Source organism: Pieris rapae, chromosome 14 (genome assembly GCF_905147795.1).
Source record: "Pieris rapae chromosome 14, ilPieRapa1.1, whole genome shotgun sequence".
In the NCBI taxonomy this organism is placed as follows: domain Eukaryota; kingdom Metazoa; phylum Arthropoda; class Insecta; order Lepidoptera; family Pieridae; genus Pieris; species Pieris rapae.
In genome coordinates, this window is record NC_059522.1 from 7,562,159 (window position 1) to 7,575,164 (window position 13,006).

General features: G+C 30.4%; 1 protein-coding gene across 1 annotated transcript in view; it reads right to left on the bottom strand.

The window, feature by feature from the left end:
- Positions 1 to 7,146, bottom strand: part of LOC110995983 (facilitated trehalose transporter Tret1) — a 30,078-nt gene extending 22,932 nt beyond the window's left edge. Inside the window, exon 1 of the mRNA XM_022263457.2 lies at positions 6,906 to 7,146. Coding sequence (XP_022119149.2) covers positions 6,906 to 6,925 — 20 coding nt within the window. The 5' untranslated portion in view covers positions 6,926 to 7,146. The remainder of the gene's footprint in view (positions 1 to 6,905) is intronic.
- Between the last annotated feature and the right edge of the window lie 5,860 nt (positions 7,147 to 13,006).

Consider the following 13,006-nt stretch of genomic DNA (forward strand, 5'->3'; position numbering starts at 1 on the left):
ATTTTACCGCGTAGCGTCTAAAAAACTTCCCGACGGAAAAAACAGAAAGCGATTAACGCTTACGTATGTAAACACGTCACAATTCAAAATGATTAACAAATGATAAATGACAATTGTGATATTTTAATTACACTATTTACTTAGATTATTTAATACTAGCTGAACTGGCAAACGTCGTTTTGCCATGTATATCATTTATGGTTATTGTGCCTCACTCGACATAGATAGGTATAGTATGTCGGGGACCTTTTTGTAGATATTTATAAGATCTACAATTACTTAGAACATTTTATAGATAGGACATCTTTAATAGTTTAGGCAGGGTACGCAAAATAAGTAACTTTTTTACTGAATTATGAAATATATAGATTATAACGTAATTTACGCAAGATATAGCAAATCAATTTTACTTCACTTCGACGCAAGTTAAACGTGGTTATTTTTTTCTTTTTTAATAATTTTATGGCCTGGTAACAAGACCTTTAAGCCAATAAACGTGGTTTATACCATAAATTATAAAGTCTTAATTAATAATCATCATCAACTTAATTATAGTTATTCTTTTCACATTTTATAAAGCTTTCGGATTTACTAAACTGTAAGGAACGAGACAAATAAATATATAAAAAAACTACGTTTTCAAATAAATTCTGCATGATTGATTTCATTGGCAGCTAGCCTATTTATATACCTTATATAAGAGAATGCAATATGCCTTATGCAATAGGCAATTCATTCCAATTTATGAGCCTTGATATCTGATTGAAATACTTGCGTGTCGCTTCAGTTTAATTAACATAGTGTTTGGAAGCTTATTAAGCTAAAATTAATCTTTATTCATCTTATAAAAAAGTGAAGGTCTGCCATGACTATAATTTTCGACATATAGTTTTCTTTATGCCCTTTATGCGTTGTAATCTCAAGATTCTGATAACATGGAAACAATAATTATTGCTTTGGAAAAAAATTTTTACCGTCCTAACTATAAACCCTAAGGAAGGAAGGACTCTTGAGTGCAGCTGTCAGTTACCTATGAAAAGCCCATAAAAGTGGTCTGTCAATCCATTAAATGATTAAAAATCATGACATGAGCGTTTTGAATATTATATCATATTTGTTTGGTCTTTTTATCTCTTAGAGGTCGCAAGCGTGAACTAGATGTTTTCTGTAGTAATGTTCTCTGTCATATTTTTTTATCTATGTATGTCTCTGCCATTATCATGACTAACCTAAGCTCAGATTCAGAACCATGAAGATGTCAAGACAATTATTATATTATATTACGTGATTTCGTAAGAAAACCAAAATAGTTTTGACTAATAATTCTGACGATTTTTATTCAGGACGAAGTTAATATCGTATCTGCTATACCAAGTTATAGCTTAGCTGCTAGACTTAGCGTCAATCTGATGGCCATCAAGGCGATAGATTATAGATAATTAATCATAATGATATCCGAATGTTATGTGGTCCCCACAGTATTATTAATATTTCTATTTACCTAATTACTATTTCTTTACCTTGTATAAGTTAACCATCTGTTTACGTAGTTATAAGTTAAGAATTAGTTTGTTCCACTTAATACATACTCTATACCCTACTCTAAACCACAAAACCCAAACCTTTAAGTATCAAGTCCCGATCCTATTCCCACTTGAACGCTAGTTTTTGTAAACCTTATTTTAAATAAAGTTTTTGTTAGTTTTAAAAACAAGTTTTTGTCACTGCCTCAACACATATGTTACGAGATGGTAATACGTCGCATAGATCTTTATGTAGTATGTATATTTAGTAATCGCGTAATAAAAGACTCCGTTCGTTAGACAATTGTCTCGCTTTGGTACAATTGTATGCTTTGTTGCTATGAGTACCTCATAAATCGAGAAAAAACGTTTCAAGAGCGAGTATATTATCATTTTGTAGTTATAATGGTTCAGTTATTTTAGGTAATAAGGTGCGATTTTTCACCAATACTATTAATATAGTGTAATTTGTTACTTGTTTGTTTTATTACAACATTGATTCGTATTAATAAAATATTTTATTTGTACTACTCATTAGATTTTTTTGTTTTATTGAAATTGTGGTAAAAATAAATGTGTTGTTCAGTATAATTGCATGATTCAGATATCACTATATCACGTCATACTAGTGTTAAATGCCCGCTTCACATGAAAGTCCATTTGTGGACAGCACCGAATCTTTCTGAGGGATGAGAGTGAGAGCAGGCGAATACTGTTCCATTCTTCTTCTTCTTCATCTTACTAATTGACGTAGTCTGTCTCAAAACTTTGAACTGTCACTTGTCTTAAGGCCTGTATTCACTTTGATTAGTGATTAGTACAGGTAATTAGTGATAAGGAGAAAACAAGAGTGGACGGCGACTGATTAGTGCAGGTGACCTGTTTGCGTAGTGAAGTGATTAGAAGCGTGTTCTATTTTTTGCGAGTGAACTGCGAATAGTGACGACGCGTGCGCACTCCCTCCCCCCTCACTCACAACGTGCCTGCCAAACTATATGACAACTGCATTTACTTTACAGGCCACTAAACTATAATTAGACACTACTTGTACTTATCAATGTCAATTACTTATCACTTGCACTCGCACTAATCAAAGTGAATACAAGCCTCTAAGTACGAAACTTACTCGATCGCAAAAAATGATTAGGTTTTACTGGGTTTATCGACTTGGAACAAAATTTTCTCGCTTTTTGGTGTCACCTTACCGGGCATTGAACTTACGTTATCTTAATAAAAATTTTGGTCGCATAGTTGGATTAAAGTGAACGAGTTGTTCAAGAAACGAGGGTAACAATTCTTATTTATACCTGCAACGCCCTTGCCATCCCTCTAGAATTAAGAGTGTCCATGGGCGGCGGTATTACTTAATTTTAGATGATTCTCCTGCCCGTTTGCTATGTAAAAAAAACTAAATTTTAAGAAAAGTCAAGATTCATAAAATAAAATTGCAAAGAACTTATTTGTAAAAGATTGTCACAAATGATCATATACATATATGTTTCACAGGTAACACTTGGTTGATTTAAAAATTTGGATATATTCGGTGCCTAAACGGTATCTATAAGTTATTCCAGTTAGTTACTAGATAGTGGTTTTCTAACCACGCAATTATGCAGTCGTTATACGACTTTTAATTACAGCTAGATTAAACGTACCAAAACATCAATAATAAACTAGGGGGCTAAACTAATTAAATGTAGAAAATCATAATGTAATTAATATTGCTAACAATAACCTTTGGAAACCCTGTATAAAGGTACATGAAAAAAAGTTATATGCTTAGATCAACTTAACCTTCCCTTACCAAACAAATACACCAATTTGAAAGATTTTTTGCGAACTGGTTTCCAGTCAGTCAAGTTTTGATAGATAATAACGATAGCCTTTGATAAGAAACTGAAGTAAGATTGCACTGCATACAGAAAAAGAATGTGTCGGAAATTTTTAACTGTTATTAAACACACTGCTTTGTTTGCTTCTTAAAGGTAGTGCAATTTTTTTATTAAGTTCTAGTTTCTCTTTAAATAAATAAGGGTCAAAATACCATCTACTATTATTTATAGCACACAGTGTACCTTCGTCAGCCGTTTGATATGCAATGGTTTTAGATTGTTGCTATTAAAGTACATATATGCGAACTTAGAAACACCACGCAAAACTGGCAATACGTAGCATTTGCATAGCTGAGTCTAGATTTTAAAACGAGGTGATACAGACGTACATTACAGGGACATAGTACAGCCTATTCTGACATGAATTGTGAAATGGCGCAAAATCAAATACTGAAAAAAAAGTTTATATGTAACAGTATTTATGGCCAGACTATACCGATATGTATAAATTCTATAGCTATCGCACTGTTTATATAGCAATGCCCCGCGGTTTCCCTCTCAAAGACAAAGATCTCGTAGTACTATAGTCTACTAAGTCGGACTATAAATACATTTTTGTTATCATAAAAGTTGTATTTTACTTATTAGTTAAAGTACTTCCATTCAGATTTTTAGATACTCATGTTCATAATCAATATACAGATTTTACTATATAACTAAATCAACAAAAATATAGATCAGAAGAGATTAGTTTGTAGAACTTAGTGTCTTAGAACTTCCATATACACAACATTTCACCTAGTTTTGTTTTGTGGCAGCAAAATATTTTCATGTGTTGGAGTTCCCACTCGGGATAGGCCACAACATACGGCCATAGGGTAAACATGATTTTTGTAGATATTATATTATAGTACTTGGATGGCCGATGGAGCTTTGCTCGGTATTTTTATTTTTTTATAAATTGTGTTTTTTGGAAGTTATACTTAAGTACGAATAACATACTAATAAAATGATAAAATATGAACCATATAGAATATATATGCTGGAATAGCTTTATATTAGTGTTGTTGTGTCGTTAAAGCAATTTTAAAAAATAGTATTATTATTCGCCGATAGATGTCAGGAAGACACATTTTTCAGTTTAAATTGGGACTACTCAAACACCACCTTTTTGTTATTTTCTATCATTTATGTTGGAGCCGATCCCGAGATTCCAATTATATATACAAGAATTACTCGTTATTTCAAACTTTTTTCGTTCGTTAATTTGCGCGTATTTTCGCTCGAATTATTATATACGTTCTTATAATACTGTACATTTGTTTTGTTTTATCATCAATAGTTTTCACAGTGCATGCATGACAGATTTTTGTGGATAATATTTTTATAGCTTGGGTAATATTATTGCATTTTTATTATAGATACCTTTTTTGAAAACATAATGCAGCTTTCGAATGGTGACAGAATTTATGAAATCGGTCCAGTTTTTGTGTTACAACATTACAAACACTTGTATGTAACAAAGACACAAATTCCTCTTTATATTAAGTAGTATAGATGTAATATACCATCACAAAAATGAAGTTTGTATCTTTATTCTCTTGTACACAATGTATCATGTGTACAATGATTGTGAAATTACCATGAAATTACTGCTTAGAACATGAATTTGTTGTAAGTGGACACGAACGTAATGTGAAACTTAGTATCTAAAATACAATTTAACTTCGCGACAAATCGTTAAACTATTTATATCTTGTTGGATAGAATAAATAAAACACAAAATGACTTTGCAAATGAGTTTCGTATTTATTGCGATTGTAAATGTAGGATTGCCTTTGTAATATAAAAGTATAATCATAGACACTTAATTACTATGCCTCATAAGTTTGAGCTTAATTAATTACTTACATAATTTAAAACGAAAGATTTTAGGAAATAAAATAAGTAATTTTTTAAACCACTTCGACCTAGGGTCCTTCAAGAAAAGAACGTAACAATTCTTAAAAGGCCGGCAACGCACTCACGAGCCCTCTGGCATTGAGAGTGTCCATGGGCGGCGGTATCTCTTAATATCAAGAGAGCCTCCTGCCCTTGTGTCCCCTGTTCCATAAAAAAAAATCCAAATCAAATTAAAAAAATTATTCCAAATTCAAAATTAAGTTTACAATAATACATAACTTCAATCCGTTAAAAAAGTGTTGTTCTTTAAATGTGTAAAAGTTATGTTAATAAAAGACAAAACTAAATTCCAAAAAGTTTTCAAATTGAAACCAATAAAAAAATAAAAAAAATTGTAATGTATTGTTTGTATTTATAAGGTATGTACTGTTCTTCACTGAGTTCTTTTAGCTTCGTGACATAAGTACAGGTGTCACAGCTTAAATAAAATGTTTTTTTTTTTTTTTATATTATGGCCCGCACGGTTTGTGCATTGTGGCCCAGGGTCAAATCAGGGAAACGGGTAAAAAAATAAACGTAACGGATGGAACGGAATTAAGGAAAGGAAAATCTATAAAATAAAAGATCAATTCTTATAGAGATAGATATAAAAGGAGTGTAAGAAAAGATATTTACATATATACACATTCATAGGATCTAAATTTTTATATCATTACTTAAGATAAAAGCTGCTAAAAGTTTATATATATGTTAAATAAAATGTTGCGAACATAGATCACGAACTAGACAAGCGTTTTAAATAGTCGTCTTGAATCATTAATTAACTAAGATTTGGTATCCTAAATTCTTTGGATATAAATAAAAATCCATTAAAATCAAAGTAACGATCAGTGGTTCCAAGACTAGTTCACTGCAACAAATTACTAGAAGTATGTTACATTAAGTCAATTGTTTCAGAAATGAGTTTATAGGTTTTCAGTTCAGGTAGGTAACATCCGCTAAACGATTGTTTAAAAAATGTTAAATACCTCGAAGCAAGCGTAATGTACTAATGAAGTTTTTTTATTTGCTGATTTGATTAAAATTGAGCATTTAAAATTGAATTTGTTTTCATTCTGATTAATAGATTCGCTACGGTTGTAGTGGTAAATTTGTCAAAGTTAATAAAGTAAACACTGTTAATATTATATTAGCTTTTAATATTTCGATTAATTCACAAATAGATTTAAAAAAATATTTACTATATATTATATTATATATTTACTATACGTTTAAAGTGGAGACTGGAGTCTAGTACGGCTAGGTACGTCTCTAGTGGCTGTCAATTATTTTATTGAAACTACATTTTAATTTCGATTTAGAAATTATTCTTATGTTTATTTATTTACTTTTTATTTACAGCAAAGTAAAAGTTGAAATGAATTTTTAAATTGGTTTTAATTACATAAATTGATTCTTTTTTTTTTTGTAATATTTTTATTTCAGACTTACAGTCGCTTAAATGTATAAGACTTATATTATTCGTGCACAGTATAAGCAAAGACAGATTGAGTTATTGAGTTATATTAAATATAAATAAAATTGAGAAAGGGTAACAAAAGAATGACAATATAAAAGCAAACCGGTAACCCAAATTAAAAAAACTTACCGACTACTTTTATCCTTCATAGTAGAATTGAGTTAGAGAGATATAAAAAACCAGTTGTCTGACACGATACACTTTCTTAATTACACGTAAATATAATATATAAATGTAAATAAATATAGAGATTTCACTGTGATATTTTGGACTTGAAAAGCATTATGGCGATCGATTGCCAATGTTTCGTGTCACGCTGAGACGACGCGTCTGCTCGCTGACGGTGCGTGGACTGTCGGTTTCGTAAAAATTAATCTAAAAAGCTGAATGCCCAAACCGAGCAACGTCACAGTGACCACAGCAAACATGAATAAAACATGTGTTGCTTATCAATTTACCATTGATTTGATTTTAAATTCGTATGTTTGTTTAACCTTGAGTTCGCAATATAGTCTTATAACGTTGAGCTTAGGCTAACTGATGTAACTGAACGACTAATAAACAATTTATTGCTATAAAATATGGAATGATAACAGTTTATTTACAAACAAAATTTTCACTAACATTTCACAACACACACATACATTCACTAAAAATCTCAAACAATACCTTGTCAACATGTCCTATGCTGATACAAAAAATATTCTTATTTAAAAAAAAGATATATAAGTACATATATGTATAGTTTAATCATAAATATGTGTTATGTAGTCATCATAAAGTACACTTAACATGCCAAAAAGAAGAGTCTGGCATAATAAATATCCTGTTATTGTGCATAATAAAGTTTTTACTTTTCTTTTCTTCATTTCCTAAATAAATGAGCGGATACTACAAGTTTCCCAGACGTTAAAAATATAGAAAACAGAACTTTGAACAAAATCTAAAAATTCATATATATGGTTAGAAACAACAGGTAATAAAGGTTATCGGCACAATATTGCTTAGGTACTTTTAAAATGCATATTTAGTCTGCTAGTACACGCTATAGTTATAGTAAATAAATACATAAATTTATTAATGTCAAGATTGATTTGGAGACAGTAAGACAAAAAGCACTCTAGCAGACATCTTCGGACAATAAACGATCAAAGCAGAAATGTGAGAAACGTAGTCATAGTCATTAAATAGTGAAGGTTCTTCTTTGATTACAATAAATAAAAAGATAATAGTCGACCACAATGTACCGACAGCATGCATACATCTATTAAAGTTTGTCATTTTGCCAAAACTTTGCCATTGGGCAAAGTATCGTATTGATATACATATCTGTATAACGGATTTTTTTGCCTAATTTTGACGTACCTGGTTTTTTACAATGATCCATTTATTTTTGTAAACGTGTTTCACCTTGCCGCTCTTATCTTTTAGCGATGTTACTCGTTAAATGTTTACAAGGTTAAATCAATATTAATCGGGTTAAATGTTATAAACCATTGAAAATTTGGAATTAGTATTATTAATTACTTAGTATAGTAATATAGTAATTAATTAGTACTTTAAATATGTATCATGATCAAAATATAAATTTATATTAATAAATCTTTTTTTAATTCAGTTTTATGTTTCTTAATCTTAATTTTCATTTGTGTATATAAAATAAATATATACCTCGTAAGAATGGTGTACATATGCGTCCAAAATACAGTGTAAGTAGCAATTTTCAATTGTTTATAGAAAAAGTATTAAAGCAGTAGCCGAGTAGCTCAGAATTTCAGCATTCAACTTATTGTGTACCGGTAGTAGGTACATCTATGATTAGGTAAGATTAATAAAACTAAGGGCCTGTTTCACAATGTATGGATAAAGTGTGAAATAGCTATGCAACACATAAATTATTCGAAAGATAAAAGTTCCAAATAAGATACTTCACATTTCATGACGTATAGCGCTATCTGACAGTCGTAAAACGCAAAAATAATATTTATCCTACCAATAAGTAACCAATAGCTTATTTGGAACTTATCCGGACATTGTATTTAATCTTAATCATAAACTACCTTTAGACCTGTCAACCACTGACCTGATTATGTGTTATACATAAGGCTGACAGTTGACCATACTTGCCTGCAATAATGATTAATAAACAGACACATTTGACTTCAGAACTTTAAACTTTATTGATTAGATAGCTATATACTTTGTTGTATAGCACACAAACTAATTTATTATATTGAAAAATATGAATTACAAATAAATTGATACTTCCCCCGACATCAAGAGTTACATTTTGTTATTCTAATTAATTCACGAGAATATATTTTCGCAATTGAGTATTGACGCTAATAGAAACATAACATTGCGTAATAAAGCGACTACTGTTTACGAGAAAATAATTAAAAGTTAATAAATAGAAAATACCTTCAACCCCAATGAAGTTGGAGGAAGAGCGAAGCCTGTTGGTTTAAAAATGTCTGGAACATTGACGGCAAGCGGCGTATGATGTCGTCCAGTGCGAAGTGGCGAGAAAAACGATTAACACTCTGGCAATGGAAGCCATGCTGTTCAAGGCTACTTTAAAGCCACAGGGAAACTTATGGGGAGTGCTAGTGGGCAGAGGTTGATGGCAAATGGCAATGCGAAGTGATTCAATGTTTAAAAGAGTGCCAGTGTTTGGTGAAATATAAGCATTACATGACGGGCTTCCCTAGACCCCACTGGCACCAACCTTTCGTAGTTGACATTTAAGAATGATTCCACAGCGAAGTGCTGACATAAGTTGAGTTAAGTATAAGAAGACAGAATGTTAAAATGAACAGCGCATAGTTAGTCAGTCTGCAGTTAACAGATCTTTCTTTCTGATCTTGTCCAGAAGCATCGTCTTCTTTTAAAATTTGAGTATTATTCAAAAGCTTTTTTGAGTTGAAGTCGGTGCCCCTAAAAGGTACAGCGATTTTTGATTATATATTTTAATTGTCGATGTCAAATTCTCACTATATATTTAACATTTATCAAAATTTAATGTTAGACTTATTAAATCTGATACAATCTTAGATAGATCTAAAACTACAACACCTACGTTACCTCTTTGTCTGGTTCATACAAAATATTACATCTATCTTAAACAAATGTAAAAAAATACATAAACCGTTATAATAATGTTGAAAAAAAATTAAATACATAACATAAAGAAAAACACTTTTTTAACACGGTGACTGAAGACAGGTGTTGAATGTCAAAAAAGTGTCACAGTTAAAATAATGTTTAAATAATTAAAAGTTTACAATAATACATAACTTCAATCCGTTAAAAAGTGTTTTTCTTTAAATGCGTAAAAGTTATGTTAGTTAAAGACAATACTACATCTCATAAATTATATATAGTATGCTTATGTCGAGAGAAAGTAACCAGGCGCCGAGAATACCAAACGTTTCTCATAAAAGCCGCCATCTTTATCATACGAAGAATTTATTAATTAAGGTAATCCGAGTTGAGACTTAACGCGAATGACGTCTTCCGTATGGAAAAATGTAATATCAAAATTTTTTACATAACATGGAACAATTTTCATAAATTCGAACATTTTTTTCAACAGGACGTCATGCGTCGATTCAATTACGTGACTAAGAAATGCAAATATTTGTTTACTACATTTGTATAATGTTATTATTGACTTATAAATTTAATATTGTTTTGATGACATATTTTACATGTATATGTTATGAGTATGTAGGTACATAATAAACATTGAAATGTTGTTGTTGTAAATAATAACATAACCTTGTTGTTGTTTACATTTGCTAATATTTAATTTGAATTAAAATTATAAAAAAAAAAAAATAATATTATACGCCCGTACACCCATCAAAAGCCGCAAGCCGACCGACTCTTGTTTCGGTTACAAAATTTTATTAATGTTCTATGATCATAAGGTTTTCTTTATTCTTCTATTTATTTCATTCTGACTGTACTTAGGAGTCAAATCTAAAAGATGATTTTCCGCTAAGGGGGCGTTCATAAATTACGTGAGGTGTTTAAGGGGGGGAGGGGGTCGAGTCAAATCTCACGCAATTTTTTTTCTGATTGAAACAAAAAAAAATTATACTATTTTGGTCCATTTAATCCAGATTGTACATGCTTAAGATTTTAAGCGTAATCGTAATACGATTAAGATCACTAGTCGTAAATAAAAGCACGAAGCAAATTTGTTTTTTTCTTTTTACAATAAGAATCCAACGCGTTTACGTAAGAAACTCACATTTCGAAAAATCTCACGTGAGATTGGGGGTTGGGGGAGGGTGTTGAATAAAATCTCACGACATCTCACCATGCAGAAAATAAAAAAAAAAACCTCACGTAATTTATGGACGCCCCCTAAGTGAGAAATAACGTACTTTTCTTTAATAGTACTATAGCTATAATTTAGTCACATCTTTTTACTAAAAAATATAGTTGCTTTTCAAAGTCCAATTTTTGTTCCATAGGCGTCTTGATTACGAATTAAACACACGTTCTTAATAAACTGTAAAATAAATAAATAAAATTTAGGATTTACGTATTGTTTCGCAAAATGTATATAATAATATCGTGGTAAAGAAATACGATCAAAATGTGAGGTTACAATTATAGATTTTCTTAGTATCTATTTATATCGAAATAGCAATGCGTAAAAGTCTGATTTCTGATTGAATTTGCCGTTTATGCTTGCTACTGATCGCTGTCTGCTGACATAAACGGCAGCAAACCGTAAATGTAATATGTATATCTTTTATTGGGTAGTATATAACAATATATAAAAAGAGCATGAATATAAAATAAATGTAATTAGCAACTTATAAATACATAATTACGAATTACTTAATGTTGTGCAATATTCATCGATATCAAGAGATAATAATATATGTTGAGTTACATGATAACCATGCAAATTTTAAAATATTAAATGTTTTTGGTAATAATACTAAATTGCTCTAAAGACTTGAAAGTGAGCAGTAATGTATACATTTCCCGTAACATACACTGAATTCTTATTATTATAGACTTTAATCATATAAAAAATAAGCTTCAACAAAATCGAGCAAACAAAAGCGAATATTACAACACTATGCACGTGATAGTTTATAGATATATAGATATATAGGTAGTTACAGACATTAAAATTGCTTAAACACCAAGTCTTCATTTTCAAGCTAAGCCTTACATTGCCCATAACGCCCATTAAAAGCAAATATATAGCGGTAAATAGAATTTGCTCGTTTTTTTTAATACGGATGAAAGATCTCATATAAAAATAATGGTTACGTTTATTTATGATTTATCGTACTGTGACACCTTTATTGTTATTCTTAGACCCAATTCTCATTTTGTTTTTTTGTTAATAAATATTAGTTACACAACTATGTATAACTCTCCAAATGGGAATATCCCAAACGGCGATGCGAATCTGTTTTACTTTGGATTGCAAGAATTGTAATACTGTTATTTTAAGGTAGACATTTGCCACACCATCAATAGTAACTTAACATACGTTTTAGGAGTACCAAATCACTCTCTACGCTGATGACACCTGCTTATTTTATTTCGGTATAAATATCCAGACTATGGTTGCTCGAGCTCAGTCAGACCAAAATTCTCTATATTCTTGGTTTCAACAAAATCTGCTAACCATAAATATCTCAAAAACATCTTATGTAATATTCAGAGCAAAAAATAAAATCATTCCTATGTTTCAACCGTTAAAAGTTCAAGACGTTTAAATCACTAACAAAAAATGGGAAAAATATCTGGGTATAAGAATAGATACATATTTAAAGTGGAACTTTCATATATCACACATAATTACCAAACTAAAATCACTTATAGGCAGATTTTGGTCAATATCAAAATGTATTCCTCAATCCGTACGTCATTTAATTTATAATTGTTTAGTCAAGCCACATTTCATATATCTAATTGAATTATGGGGTACGGCATGTAAAAACATAATTTCTAACTTACAAACACTACAAAATAAATTAATAAAATCATTATTTAGATACAATTTTTTAACAGCGACTAATAAAATCTACCAAGAAACCAAAATTATGACAATTAAACAACTGTATGTATATAGCACCTGTATCTTGATAAAAAATTTTTTAAATAACTCTATCCATAGTTGCTTGTCGTTTAAAAAAATCAAACACACAACGACACGCAATACTCGTCGAGCGAGTTTGCTTATCTTACCG